The 16,736-nt window shown below is 32.5% G+C and overlaps 1 protein-coding gene across 9 annotated transcripts in view; it reads left to right on the plus strand.

Annotated features, from left to right (window-relative positions):
* The window catches only part of LOC117105548 (proteoglycan 4-like), a 76,982-nt gene that overhangs the window by 29,775 nt on the left and 30,471 nt on the right, over nucleotides 1-16,736 (plus strand). For 7 of the 9 annotated variants that reach the window (XM_033246722.1, XM_033246717.1, XM_033246725.1 and 4 more), the window contains exon 3: nucleotides 16,541-16,579. The exons of 1 other annotated variant lie outside the window; for it this stretch is intronic. In XM_033246722.1, coding sequence (XP_033102613.1) covers nucleotides 16,541-16,579 — 39 coding nt within the window. Of the gene's footprint in view, nucleotides 1-11,988; nucleotides 12,011-16,540; nucleotides 16,580-16,736 lie in introns of those variants that run through there. One more of the 9 variants, XM_033246726.1, reaches the window with a different exon arrangement.

Consider the following 16,736-nt stretch of genomic DNA (forward strand, 5'->3'; position numbering starts at 1 on the left):
CAAATAAAAGTTACTCTACCATGGATAACATAATTTATAAATTTTATTACTTAAATTTAATGGATTGTTATAGAGTGAAAACATCTAACTTTTGTATAATTGATTATATAAAGCTTTTAAGTAAAATCTGAACACATTAAAAAAAAACATTATATGCCCATAAACATATCACTGTAAGAGCCTAAAGCATAATTGTTTATAACAGGTATTCTAAACACAGAGGGCAGCAGACTGATGCTTCATAAATTTCTATTTATGCTGTTGTGCTTTAGAAGTGAGGATTGGTTGAGACCATTATTTGCATATTTAGAGAATATTTATTATTCTGCCATGAATAAACATTAATTACTGTATAATTTTGAGTAGAGTTAACAGTACAGTATATAGCTTAGTGGTTTAGATGCTTTCAACCATAAGGCCTTGGGTTCAATTCTGTAATTCATTAACTATAAAAATCATTTCTTTTAATACCTAAAGAAATTAATAAAGGAATGATATTGTAATCTGGATACTATACTTCCAAGGTAATTCTGAGTTCATTTGGCATTTTCAGTAATCAGAAAAAATTGCATTCAATTAGCTGTAATCAATAAAATAACTGACTAATTGTAGAACACTCATTAGGCTCGTTCATCACATCTGTATTGTTGTTATATGATTGATTTACTGCTCCATATTATTCCTTTCTTTGCCTGCTTCATTCCATTTGAGTATGTTGGGTACTGTATGTTTGTGCTGTATCAGCAAGGTAGACAAACCCAGGCTTAGATTAATGGAATTATGCAACTTCTATATCTTAGCTGATAAACAGTTAGAATCCATACCCCAGGCTACAATGAAACACGAACATGATTTTCGCCTATGAAAATCATGCCTGAAAACTCCCTTAGATGTCTTTGTATAAAATGAATATTTATCGATAGAAGTCGTTTATGAGTCATCAAAGGAGTGGATTTATTTTTAATTGGGGGAAAAAAATGCAAATTTTATGTATAATGGGTGAATAATGCCAGTTCATAATTATACAAGTAGTGGGTGAAAAAGGCTGCCAACAGATAAATAAGGAAAATAGTTGGAGAAAACTAATGGGCTGAAATGGCTGCTAATATTAAGAGAAATAGTGGGAGATTATTGCTGGTCATAACATTGGAAAAAAATGGTTCTCCATTAAACAAAGCACCGCAAAAAAAATATGTTTGGTTTTTTAAATTCGTAGGGGATATAGTAATTACCATTACACATTGGAAAAAATGGGCAAGCTATAATCTTAAAAATCGTGAATGAAAATGGTCGCCCATTATGAAATGGAATTGATATTGACCACCCGTCAAAAATGATGGATAGTGCATCGATACAAGACTGTTTGTTTCCCATTATTGTTCCATGCCTGTCTTTGAATCAAGTGCGGAAACAAAACAAACATTCATGTTTAAATGTGTATATCTGGCGATAAGAGTTGTTTGGTCATAATGTTGAAGGATATCGACAACTGCCTTAGAGACGTGCGCCACATATTAAATTTTGTGAACCAAACAAAGGAAACAACATTATGTACTTTACCCTGTTCTTAATTTCCACTCAACCTTTCTTTTTGTCTTTGTCTCATAATTTAATTTAATGTCAGGAAGATGAATGTTTGCAATACCGTAGTTGATTTATTCGCCACTCTAAGTCTTTCAATAATAGTTAATCAATTTGCCACGCCCAATCAAAAAGTCGCTGTAAAATCTAGTGTAACATTTAATCCATAATGTTCCATATGTTGTGGCATCCATTTAATTTATTTTTCTCGGAATACTATAATCATCTGTAGGCGTATTCTCAAAACATTCTATTGAATACTTTGAAATATTATTCAGGAATAGACAATAATAACTATGTATAGTAGTTGATAAATTGAAATTCTTAAATTTTATTTCATCTACAGTATTTTGTTAATATTACTCTACCATGTTATAAAGATATACATATTAATATCTGAAAAAAATGGGGAGACCTTATCATTCCCAATCACAGATAACTTTTAGAATTAGAATTAATCAAGGAAGGTAAAATAAGATTATAGTAATTTAGTAATAAAAAATTTGAAGAGGCAAACTATCGTAAATCATAGAATTTAATTTGAAAAATAAACTGCATATATTGACAAACTCACAAGTAAATAAGTCATTAATATTTTTTTCTCATAGTAATAATAATTTCAGTAACAAAGAAATTTATATAGCAAAATACTTTATTGAAGTTTTTCATATTTATTAGTTATATTGGGGAAGTGGACTGTGTAACTTACTGTAAAATGAGTTGATATTGTAGTACTGTAGTAGTTTTAATTTGTTAGTAGAAAATATGAATTTGTACTTTATACTACAAACTATCTTATTTTCTTGAGAAATTATGCAAATTTAATGCAAATTTAGAAATACTATAATGTGTTTAAACCCTTCCTCTTTAGCCTTGCATTGATTGAGCATTGTTATTTATGATGATTAAGGGGTGTTTTTGTAAATGAATAACTAGATTGGGAGTTATATTCTTTTTATACATTGATTCTGACTTCCTGTTTTTTTCATAGAAATTAGTAATTACATCTAACATAATATCTAACATTTTAAGCCGTAGGTACCAATTTGACAGATTAGCTTGTAGATTTTCTCAATCAGGAAGGTTAAAGTTCCTGACCCTATTTCTATGTTGATTATCTCCTCTGAGGTCAAGCTAAAAATAGCTCGTCTGACTTGAGATAGTTGGAATGTGATTGGAGATGCCTTGCTTACCGTGAGCTGTATGAGATGCTGCGATAATATCAAAACACAGTCTCTCACCTCATTGCCTGGTAAGGCAGGCTACTACAAGGAGTGAAGTAGATAAGATATTAATATTGATTGGGATATATATTTGTTGTACTGTCATTACCATGAAGATAATGCGAGTCTAAATCAACTGAATGTGGATTATTAAATCTTAGGAGGATCACTTATAGTACATAATGCAGAGTTCTTAAGAATCTCTGTGTGTATAAGGTAAGAATTAGAGAAGCATATAAAGTCCATAAGATCTTATTCATTTCTTATTTTTAGATTTACTTATCTCTACCTAACATTGTTTATGTTCCTAGTATCTGGTTTATCCCTTTTATGCTTTTCTAATTTTAGGTTTCTAGTACTTTACATTTTTATGTTTTATTCTAGAGGTACTTGACGTCACCTTTTGATAGGAAAAAATGAAAACAAATGATAGTAGTTTTTATGGTTTTAGTACTAATTTATTTAGATAAAATATGTGGTACATGATGATATCGTCCAGAGTACTATTAAGTAACTCATCATAACAATTTACAAGTTCAAAGAAATGATAGACACTTACAGGGGTGTAGTTATTGTGGGCAGGGCTACCCAGTCTTGAAGTTTTCCACCCAGTCTAAAGCTAAGTTCATGGCCCTCCACCCACCCTTATTAACCCTCTTTTCCATCCTTAAAATCCACTGTTATTATTTAGAGTTTACCAAGTTGTCACCCACCCACCCTTCAAATGTCTATCATCATCCAGTCTTAGTTTTCTACAGCAATAACCCTTCACTTATAACTTTGTTATGATCCATATTGGCAAAAGGATAATCTCCATTTTGTAATGACGTGCTTCCAACTGTACAAAACTGTTTAAAATCCTTCAATGCTAAAGTACTAGTATTTACAAAGTCAACATCCTACTTTAAGAAGGATGTATTTAAGCATATTATGTGTCTTTATTTTTCTTATTAATTTGTTGATTGATGTGGTGAATTTTATTTAAGCATGTGTTGTCATAAATGATGTCTACAATACAAGTCAACCTAATATTTTTTTCACAGGCCATACATGTAATGTACTGTACAGTGTTCTGCCTATGCATAGTATATAAATTTTCACCAGTTTCCATTAGAAGATGCCATGCAAGGATTAATTATTAAAATTAATAAGTTATAAATGAATTATTAGATGCTATACTAATTAAAATAAATACATTATAAATTTATTTGTTATTTACTGATGATGTTGGCAACTCAAAATCTCTTTTATTAAATCTTTTGTGTTATTGCTATAAGATGGTGTTTTTGTTTTTATCAACTTGCGTCCTTTTGGTTCAATCAGGGATATCAGTTAAAGAAATTTACCTGTTTCGAGAAGACATGCTATTCTTTGAACAAAACCAATTTGGATTATAATTTTTTTTATGCAATTGCAAGACATTCAGAGTTTTTTTTTCTAGTTTTAATGGATTTCATTATGATTTATTGATTATTAGATTAGTTGGTTGATTTATATTTCATTTACTTTTTTTTTCTTTTCATTTTACACGTAAAATTTCAGACAGAAAGACAAAATATAAGGAAACGACCATAGTGACAGTAGCCTACACAATAACATTACCATTGAGAAGTAGACTGGATTGACAATAGTCAAATCAATAGCAATATATCTCCATCCTTGACCTTTATTATGGTTACATCAATATTAAACTCAGTAACATACATTATAGAATCTAGAGAAATTACCAATAAAAGGACTGAACATAAATATTAAATTTGTTAACATCTAATTTTCATAAGTACTGCATTCATTTTTTATTTAGTGTTCTGAAGCTTTGAATACTACCGTATAGTCATAAATCTGAAAATGTTCCCATTTTGGAGACTGATGAATAATCCTAAATTCTTTAGTTTCACTTTCATGTTGCTATTCTAATGATATAATTGTTTTGAAAAATTTAGGTTACTGTATCTTGGTTACTATATGGGTATTTTGAATTCAGTAGTGGAATACAAAGCAACTCTCTACTGATACTTTTAATAGCAAGCTTAGCTAGATGAACACATCTGTGAGATATTTATTTTTAATGTTTCTGGGTTTTTCATTGAGTCGTACTGTAGTATCATATTGCTTGACATACTAATAATGTGGTTCAGTGTGATTTCCAGCAATTTTGGAGTTCATGTAATTGTTTCTCATTTATAATCAAGTGAAAAAAAATTTGAATGAAATTTTGTCTTGTGCTGTACTTGTGGCTTCCTTCCTCATAGGTTAGAACAGGTAAAACAGCCTAATTTGGCCTGCTTCTCAAATCAAAATTCTTGAAGCATGAGGTTTTATATTTAGCTTTATAGTTCATACATATTTATAATGATGTAGTCATAAATATTTGATTTCTCCACTCCACACTTGTCTGTGGAAAACATGATTTATTGGTGGTTGGTCTTTCTAAACACAGACTGAAATGCTTTATACCTGATTTGTTTACCTTTCAACTTTACTCTGTTGGAATATTAAGATGGCCAGAGTGCTATGGTTCAAGGGGCATTGATGCACCGTCGCGCCATGCAAAGTACTTGTCCAGGAGACTAATTGTTAGTTTTTCATTAGCTGTACATGATCGCAAGGGGAATCAATTTATTTACCAGTCTGGTGTTAAAGTAGAACTATTAAATGTATGTTGAACCTCGTGTTAATTATGAGGGTTGATAGATTTATGCATTGCAAGTGAATTTGGATCCATCAATCTGTCACATATCAACAGCAGCTAGCCCAGCATCGATGCTGTAGAGACTACAGCAGAACGATACTCTAATAACAAACAAACTTACATTTCATTACTAAAATACAAGTCTTAAATTTAAAGACCACTTTTTGGACCGAGGTTTCCATGGTTTTCAGCAACTTTGGTCTCTAATTAGAATGATAATGATTAAAAAATTTGTTAATTTGGGACCACAGAAAAGTGGTCTTTAATTGGATGTGGTCTTCATTTGCAGGGTTTTTAATTAGAGGCAGACCTGCCTGATTCAAGCTAGACAAGGGTTTATACACTGTGCATTCTCACAGACTTCCCAAGGTATTTCTACTAAGATACTGTTCGACGCCACAGTGTAAGATAAGCATGCTGTTACCAGTCACATAGATCTATGCGTTTTGGCAGTGTTACAATCCTTTACAATGTCTGTCTTTTCTCGGGTGGATATTACACATAGTACACGTGCCAATTTTTATATTCACACAGATTATGCAATGCAGAAGAGCATGCTGAATTTTTCCTAGCACAGGACACAAAACATTTTGTCCCATGTGAATCTGTGTAGTGTAAAATCTGGCATATTGTCTCTTGTGATTCCAATATAAATTTTGGTTTGTGTGAATCTAGTCATACATTTTCTCTTGAGTAATTCTTCTAAGTAAGTGTTGCAACCCTCTTTGTGAATGTATTCAGAGTACTGTACTAAATTTTAGTGCATTTAGTAGTGCAGAAATTGACTTTTTTTTTTTTTTTTTTGGTAGCTAACAAATCAAGATTTCATTACTCATTGTTGCAGGCCACTACGCAGGTGTTATTTAATGTTTTGTTGAAATGAGAGGATATTAGTGTATTATAATATTGATGTCTATAGGACATTAAGACTAGAATATTTTTGCACTATACTGTATAAATCTGTACTCATTAATTTGCCATGCTATGATGATAAATTTATCTGCACAAGGCACCAGAATTATTCATCTATTTCAACTATTCACAAATACATTTATTGATTCCCGTTTTAGTATTCTTGCTCATAAAAGTACTTGGTATCATCAGTGTAATACCTGTAGGTTACCACAAAACAAAGGAAAAAAAAACAGACCGTCATTTATAGGATTATATTACAGAATCCCGCCCAGTGCATTTTTTAATTAGATATTCTAAAAATAATTAATTATTCCAGTGGCCTTGGTTTAATACACACAATTAAGGGTTATAATGGATAATGAAACTATTAATTATATTTTTGACCTGTTTAATAGAATAAGGTGAAAGGTCACAGTATGATTTTGGCTGCAGGAAAAGCATTCATTTATTAGATGGGTGTTTAGTACAGTATTTTCTTGCAGAAAGATAGTATTGTTTTTGTCCTAATTCATGGAAGAAATAACATTTTATGTTTTCCCTGTGATAATATTATTCATAATTTAATATACAAAATAATGCACAATTTCAGTTGACAGTGGTAGCACTTGAATATTTTTATTATATAAACAAACATTGCAGTCAAAAATTCCTAAATTAATATTCATGAGAAATTTCAGATGAACGCTGCTTTTAAATTATCACATATTTGTTTGTCTATATGTTGAATAAATATTATAAAGTATACTCATGTGATAATGGTCCAAATTGTTGGAATTCCTAATTGATTTTTATTCTTATTTTCATCGTTGTTATTGATTTCTGGTTATGGTGATTGCAATGCTAGACTTGCATTGTAATTGACTTATAACCCTGGATGAGGTGTCGTAGCTTGCTTTAACTTTATAGGAATATACTTAATGCCAGTCCATAAACCTGTATCTGCCTTAAGATAACCTGCCTGAAATCGTTACTGTGGTGTAAGTTAACACTTATAACTCTCTGATAATGCTAAATGAAAGCCTTCAGCTGAAGGCCTGAATGCAAATTGTAATGTACCTCCTTTCAGAAGAGAATTTAGCCATCGCTGTATGTCCCTTGTAAATTATAACTCTGGATAAACAACTCGCACATTTATCGTAAAAGAGTACTGTAAGATGTCGGCTTCTAGTGTACAGTAGACCATGCAAATAGGCTATAGTTCTTCTAGTAAATCATAAATTAAAAAATTAAAGCAGTAGCTATGATAGGATATGGTACAAAATATTTTACAGTACAGTAGTAGAAGGAAAAATTCTACTTTGTGAGGCAGAAATAAAAAGAACATGATGATCGTCCATACGAAAGTCATGTAGTCTCTATTTCTCTGGTAGGCATCTTGTACAGGGACATGTTCCCTTTTTTGCCTACCAGACTCATTATGTTTTGAGTGAAATAAAATTATGAATTAAGTGCTAGTATTTCAATCTACAGTATAAAACCTTTTTTTCTGGCTAGAAATTTATGGTTTTTCTCTATCCTAGACATTTAAAAATCATATCATAAAAATTAATAAGTAATTAACTTGACTCAAATGTATATTTATTTAGAAAGTATATGTGTTGTTTTAGTACATTTGACATCAGTGAAATTATCCCATTGCACATAATTTGTTTTTGTAGACCTGCGTATTTGATAGGTTGATTATGGTGATTGGATCGTTGAGGATGGTTCGCATGTATGATGATGAGTATTGGAAGTGTAGCCCCAGGCTAGCTTTAAACAACTCTCGACTGTAATAAAGGGATTATACTGTATTTGCATAGCTTTCATTGTTTTAGCACACATTTGTTGTCACGCGAAATGGTGACTTTTGTCCTGTATTCCAAGCCAAGTTATCTTTTTGCACTAAAACAATTTCATTAAAATATTTCTGTTTTGTTCCTTTATGTTTGTAGTTTGTTTGCTACAGTATGGGTTGTGTGATGAGTATTTACACAGTAGCCAGTAGTTATTAATGTTTATTAAGACATTGTACAAAGGAAATACAACAAAGAAAAAAAAAAGGAGACATTTGTGTTTTGAGCTGCTTTTGCATACAAGTAGTAATAGCATCAAAGAGGGGATTGTGTTTTGGTTACAAGACATTTAAATATCCTGGCTGTGTTTTAGGGCTTGTTTTTATCTGGGTAGGATTTTTGGCTTACTGCCTATGGTTCTACTCTCTTGTGGATGTTTAGGCCTAGCCAATGTTTAAATAAGACTGTTTGCTATCTATACACCAAGATTTTGATACGTGCGAGATTAACTAGATTTGTACGCTGTGCTGTTGTTCGCTTTGATGTTGTTCTAATACAGTATTGGTCACAGCTCTTTCGCCCTTATCCGCATTTTGCACACGATATATTTTGGAGCAACAACACTATGTATGTCAGCGTCTGCCAAGTTACCGGATAGTACATAATGTACAGATAATCTGCACAAACTATCATATCACTGGTCTACTTCTGCCTGGCCTGTTTTATCCAATCAATAAATAATGAATGCATCTATGATAATTTCCCACGAGATTCTTGTTTCGGGCCCCAACAATGACAACTTTAATTCCATTATTGTACCTAGAAACTCACTGTGTAATGCATATTCTTGTGTAATGTTTGAAAATTTAATTTATTAACTAGTAGATTATTGAAAGAGCATTACATATTCTACCATCCTGTGAGGCGAAATAAAAAAAGTTTCCCTTTTCGAAAAGATAATGAGGAGGTTAATGTCCTTTTTTCTACTTAATAAAGATGGCCACCATACCAGTCATTCTACTAGGCATCGGCTGAGCTGCCTAGTCACACATGATTTCTCTATTCTTATCTAGACATTTTGAATTCTGCAGGATTTTAATGGTTATTTCAGCTTAGGAGAAATGAGGGGACAAGAAACTTGTTTTATTTTACATAATTAACATGTGAACTATTTATCTCACGTCGCTCGGGAGCGGATGATTGGCTAGTGAGCCTGCCCTTCATGTGAACAACCGCTCAAGTGCAGCTTTTGTCGTGGGTGACTCACGACAAGCTGCTCTTGAACAGCTCTCGATGTAGCATGCTCTTGGACCATGTGAACAGCCGCTTGCATGATGTAAACACCTGTTAAACATTGTACAAACGCGAAATGTACAAACGCGATACGATCTGCACATGTCTACAACCAATTGGGGATGTGATGTAAATTAATTTCTGGTCGCCTCGAAAGTGATAGCAAACACAGTTTGGCCAATTTTAAAATCTAACACATCTTGCTCATGACCCAGCGCCTCAACCGCTCGCAATCGATGGAGACATGTGAACGTTGCATGAGAAATTGGAACATTTAAGGTCTGTCCGCATTATCAAGTTTCATGCGAGACAAAATACATCTGATTTGCACATGGGTGTGATATGATAGGCCTATCGCCATCCATACTCTGCATGGCCAAATTACAGTATATTTATGATATAAAACTTGATAGTGAGGATGAAACTTTAGTTTCAGTAGGTTGTGGTGCAGTGATGTAATATATAGTTAACATTATGATAATGTCATGTTTCCTGTACCTGTCATGCATGGCAGGATGAACGATGATTTAATGTTGTAAATGTCTGCAAACTGCTGCTGTTCATGTTAGCGTTGATATACTGTTTCAGCTGCTAGATTGTTACATTATTGAAGGATATTATTATGTTGACTGGCACGCCTTATGGCGACAGTAGTTCTATCTTATTTTTGCCATAGTCCATAGTGCAGCAAATAATTCATACTATGTTGTTCATTGTGTCTATCATACTACAGTATTGTAGTGATACCACCCTACCAAACTAAAGTTTTGTTAAAATAAAATGATAATACCTTGTTGCCATATGCCTATTGTAAACTGAGGATAATATTTACAACAAAAGATGATTACATACTTAAGTTCTCCAAAAAAAGACCAAGCTAGAAGAAGTTATTTTAGATGGTTAGGTGCATGTTCAATCAGTACATTAGGCCCAATAAAAAAAATTATTAGTTACCCCCGCGTGCATGTCTTTTATGGTACTAAAAAAAAGGAAAATTTGTTTAAAAACAATTTTTTTTTGAAATGTTTTTCATTTATTTTATTAAATAGTTAGTAGATATTGTTTGCATTATCTAAATCATGTTTTACTTTGAATATCAATGTACCAACAAACAACCCAAGGGTGATATTTGGCTTTAGCAAAATAATAAAACCTCCCTCCCTCATCACTTTTCCTGCCCAGATAGGGTGATAAACTAATAATATTTTTTATAGGGCCTTACCAGCTTAATACACTGAGGTAGGCTATTCAAGAGATGATAAAATGCACTGTCACCATAGTAGTGGTTTACTTAATGTGATTGAGAAATCATTTTGAAAAGGCATGTAGTTCAGATGCTTCAGGCACCTGTGTTTGAACAAAATGTTGTTCCATAAACCTCTTAATCTGAATAAAAGTTGTTTATACTGTACAGCATCCATCAAAGGTTTTCAACAAGTGATAACACACATTGGAAAGATGAAGAAATGTATAATTGATCCAAAAAAAAAAAAAAAATAGAAGCAGGTTGAAAGATGATATTGTACCACTAATTTTAAAGTAGTTTATTCAATCTCTTTTTGTTCTACTCTAAGTATGATGTTTGTTTATTCACCTTAATATTTTTTTTATACAGTACAGTAGATACACTACCTATAAACATGGTTTGCTTATCTGCCTTTATGTATACCTCTTATAGACCTATATAAAATATTGCAAATTTATTATGATTAATAATCAACAACATTAGCTCAATTTTGTCGTTGTATGTAATGTCATTGTATGTATCCTATATTTTATTATTGTGTGCATTTAGGCTATTTGTGGATATACAGAATAAAAGAATAGTATTTGATTTTAATATTTAATAATACGCTTGAGTTTGCACTTATCCTGTCAATCACCCACCATCATCATTGTCAGAAGACCTTTAGACTACTGTACTTTACATTACAATAAATAATGCCAGTGAAAGCATACTACCGCAGACGACACCAAATTCAAGACCAAAGTCTTTGTTAGTCATTTTTCTCCAACCTGGCTTTACCTGCTAGGGGTAATATTTTGATTGGTCAAATACTTTTGGTACTTTGTGCACATAAGCTTGCAAATATGGATAATTTTGCATTCCTGATGATGACATAATTAATGTTGAAAAATTGAATCTCGACACGATGGCGTGCATTTGGATACTTGAAGTATGTATTATACTATCTTATTTTAGCTTTACCTGAGTAAATATTTTTCAGAATTTTTTTGCCAAGTTTGAAGTTGTTACCAACATGTATTTATATTCTGTCGGAGCAGACCTAAGCACCCATGCGTGAATTATGCATAAAATGAATTATCCTGGTTTTATCAGTCTATTGTTTCAAGGTGTTAGACATTTTTAGAGGTATGTTTTATTATCCAAATTAATCAGTATTTGTTCAGTTGAGTCAGAGTTTAGGGATTGATTTTTTTAAAGGGCATGTGACTGTATGGCAAATAGGGAGCACACACACACACAGTATCTCAAGACTCCTACTAAGCCGAACACCACAAAATGATTGGTAAGATTAAATTCTAAAAATTTAAATCAAAATTACCCGTAAAACCAACATTACTGTCTAATTTCATAGTATCTGATGTATAATTATTTTACTATATTTATAGATATTGTAGAGAACTATTGATAGTTCCTAATTATGGCATTGAATATCATGTAGTTCAGGTCTATTTTTTTAGTGCCTGCTTGCTATTTTAGAGCTGTGATTAATGGCGTTGAATAGCTTAGTGTTTGCCTTCCAATCTCAGGGTTCTGGGTTTAATTCTTGTCAGTGTTGCAGGATTTTTCTCATGACCAAAACAACTCCACTCCCTAAACCTCATATTGTGATTTGGTTTGTGTAAAGCATCGTGTGTGTATGTTTGTCTTGTGTAAGGGATTGTCATCTACATGTTGCACAGTGGTGTATCTGCTATCAACAATTCTTGGCGCATAATGTTGTGCACCTAAATTTAAATAATAATAATAAAAAAATAATAAACTAGGGCTGTATGCTAATTATAATGTATGACGTACCTCTCAAGAGAGAATGAATAGTGCTCTGTTCAGATATGTAATGCCGACCCCTCTCCTCCCCCTCCCTTGCAATATTAAAGCCTGATTGACGTGCCTATGTTACACATGTAAATGATGAATTCATGTATTTTATAGAAAATACTGTAGTAGATGAAGTTATACTGATCAGGTAACAGAAAATGGAACACATACAGAGCACATTACTGACTTTATAATAAAGCATGTACTCGAGTGTAATGATACTCAAAACGTTTAGATGCTGTCAAGTTATTTGTCCCAGACTGCTCATCTTCTCAGAACTAAAAACACTAATGTACAGTACCACCTGAGGTCATTTATTCTTCTCAATTCTGTTTTGGATTAAGTCGCTGCTAGATTCTGTGAAAATACTGCGAAATGAGAAAAGATAACTTAAAGCATAGAATAGTGGAGTGCTACTACATAACTCCGAAGTTTGAACTTCTTCAAGACAGTAATTTCCTGGTTTGTATAGACCCAATAAAAAAAAAATGATTAGATCATCACCATCGCCTGCATACCTTATTATATAATACAGTAAAACGTCCATTTTACAAACGTTAATTTTATGAAAAGTTGTTGTAAAAGTGGCTTATTGTCATGTTTTTAGCCTTAGATGCAAGTAGGCTCTGGTCCATGGTTTGAAACTTATGCAGCAAACCACATAATTAGCTAATTTGGAAAAAATAAAAAATACACAATCCCTTTTTGACAGGAAACTCCTGCATCCCATTTTAGCATTTGTGCACCAAAATAGGAACAAGTAACAAAATTAATGTGTGATTTTTATTGCATAAATTTGAGTTTGTTATGCCATAACATGGCAGTTCAGATTGTTAATTAAACTTGAAATGTCCTTGATGCTAAAACAATTTTCATGCTTATAATGTAAAGTGATTGGCGACAATATCTTGCTGGTGATAGTTTCTTGTTGATACAGAACTTCAGATCTATTTAATTCGAAGGCTTACTGGTAGGTTTTGACTGTATTAACTGTCTGATGCTATCGGATAAGTATCCATGTTTATAGTCTTTTTCGGAATGTGATACGAATGTTAGAAAGTGCAGTACAGGACTAAGTACCTAGCCGATCTGTTCTAATTCATAATTTTACGCCATCCATGAATAGCGAAACCATTATAACTGTCTGCAGGCTGTTGTTTTTATAAAGCCTAGAGTAGCACATTAGTAACATGCTTTATCAAATGGTCTCTACATTTGTTGGTCGTTATAACTGCTTTTAGCTTTCCTCCAGTTTTGTCATCTCATATCATCTCTTCCCTTCTCAGTTATTCTCATTAATATGTGAAGCATATTAATCATGTTATATGTCTAAGGGGGACCAGAAAAGGGGAATATATCCTTTAGAAACAGATGACTTGTACCTAAGTTGTTTGATAGCCACAAGAATGAGGGGTATCTGCTTATTTGCCAGTTGCCAAAGATATATGATAATTACATAATTAAATGCCTTGACCTCATAGGCTAGATAGATGATTTAAATATAAATATTAATTAGTAATAGTATAATTTTGTCTATTTTATATACCACTATACTGTAGCTAATATCTTAGAAAAACATGTAAGAACTTCATTTTTCTTTATTATTTTTTGTAAAGATTGTTCGATGGAGCACATTAAAAATTATTGATTAACGGACTGTAATGTCTTGTGGAGGAATGACAGATCAATATCAATATTGTATTCGATGCTCTTAACATTAATAATCCACATTTAGTATTTAACATTATGTAACTAGATACATCTACGTTTACCCGCATGAAAAATATTCAGTTTCCAACATCACTGTAAGGTAGCATCATTTGTCAGCAGACTTTCCACATGCTACCAGCATGCTAACAAGAAACTTGCTTTACAAGTTGTCCTGCTTACTTTGGTATTTGTACACCGTGGAGTAGTAAGTACTCTTTGGTTACATTGTCTTGCGTAATTATACTTGACCCAGAGGGTATAAACGAGTAATTAAACAGATCACCAGCTGATCATCAATTAAATTGAACAAGTATAAATTGTGTACCTGTTAAATGTGTCAAAATTGTGTTTTGTATTTTGTGATTGTCAATTGAAACTGCAATATTGCAACTTTGTACTAGGTGACTATACCGATCAGTACAGTAGAATTGGGTTTTCGTTAAAGATATGGGTCAATGAGAAATACACATGTTTTTTTTAAAGTCAGTGGGGCACTCAGTAGGAGGAAAAGCAGAACCTCTTCCTTAGAGACACCCTTATTATCCAAGTGAACTATCAGAAGCGAATAAAAATATATATTAACACTGGCCAACCCCTATTCAAAGGACACCCCTAATAGTACAATCTTACTGGTCTCAGAGGTGTCCGCTTAATAAGGATTCTACAGTATTTTGTTAATATTTACTGTGTGATTTATAGCTAAAGATGAAGTTGCACACTGCTTCACAAAGTTTGTCACAAGGTAGAGGGCTATTAAGAGTGTTTACATTTTAATAGGCACAGACGGATGAATTTAATTGCCCTAAACTGCCACTACCATTATTTTTGTGAAGTGTATATATTATAATAAAATTTGAATCTGTCAAGTTTCCACAAATATTAATGTATCGAACTGCGTTTGGTCCAAAAATGAATGGACAGTAATAATACTATGTTCTTTAAGAATTTCTTGAATATTGGTGTATTATTGCATTTGTGTTCGATGTTCGGCGAGGTCTGCTGTTTCAAAAGTATCTTCTACCAATTATAATTACAGTAATATTAATGATCATAGATTGGTCCGATCCATACTACTGAGTGGCTTTGCACTGTATAACAGTCTAATACTAGTAGCAGCCATTAATGCATGTCTTATGTGAGTGCTTTCCTTCGGTTGAGTAAGCAAAGCAATGTTGGGTATGCATACATAAAACCATTTGTTTGATATTATGAAACATAAAGTGTCCTTGGTAAAAATTATGGCTGGTCTGAGCGAGTATTATATCATTTCTTATACTGTGTTTTTTTTTTCGGTTTATAAATGTTGTTACAGTAAAAATTTAAATCATTTGCCATTGTTGCTGTCTAGACGATAAGGTAATTATGGCGATGAAGATATGTTTACATTACTGTATGATAGTGATAAATAGAGATGGGTAAGATGATGATGCTGAGATCATGAGATGGTAACAGTAATAGTAGGGATGATGTATTGAGATTCTATAAGGAAAAAAGAGGGGAGATCGGACCAATTTATGTGCTATCAATTCTGTGCACTCTGTTAAAAGGATACTATTGCTTGTATAACACCATTTACTAAATGTCAACAAATTTGTACAATATTTTGATGTAATTGCTTTGCTTGAAATTCCTTACCCTTTGTTTTTACCTTAAACGTTCCATAATGTATTTTCTTTTTATTTTTATAAATTGACATTTCTATGCAATCCACATGTGAATCCACTGTGGCAAATGTAGAAAATCAAACGCATTGGAATTGACACTCAATATTCTTAAAACTTTACTACCAGGCATCTTGTATTTTCTATCTGTAATTGTCAATGGATGTGAGAAAATATATTAATTATTTGCTAATTCATTCCATGCATGGTGTGTGCGTCTTCTCATTTATGTTTATATCTTATATTTTATTTTAAAAAAAATTAATAATCACATTGAATTAATATCAGTGGCGTATCTAGGTGGTACACGGTGGGACGAACGCGTCCCCCCTCCAAAAAAAAAAATTGTGCCCCCTTCCCCAAAGAAACTCTTCCCAGTCGTTTCCCCATTGAAGTTGTTTGAAGCAAAATGATCACACTCAAGTAGATAAAAATCACCCCATATTATTTTATTTGTAAACTAGTGCCCTCTTAACCACTGACCCCCTCACATCATCTTTGATCACCCATCAGCCCCCCACAAATTCAAGACTCGTAGATCCGCCACTGACTAATGTCATTTTTGTATACATTTCTTTAAACAAACATTAAAACATTTTTCTTTTCACCTGCTTATTTATTTATAGCCACTGGACTGAAAACCCGTCACGTTCATTTCTCGAATGGTGAGCCTACAATTGGCACATTGTGTTTGAACCTTGTGAAAAGTTGTCACCTGATTTTATAGAAACTATATTCATACTCATTCTAAATAAAATAAATCTTGATTATTTTTAAATTAATTAGCTTATTTTTACTGAAAAAAAAAGTAGAGTTATAATG

This window comes from Anneissia japonica, unplaced genomic scaffold, assembly GCF_011630105.1.
Source record: "Anneissia japonica isolate Jap-2015-1 unplaced genomic scaffold, ASM1163010v1 scaffold287598_len761594_cov195, whole genome shotgun sequence".
Taxonomy (NCBI): domain Eukaryota; kingdom Metazoa; phylum Echinodermata; class Crinoidea; order Comatulida; family Comatulidae; genus Anneissia; species Anneissia japonica.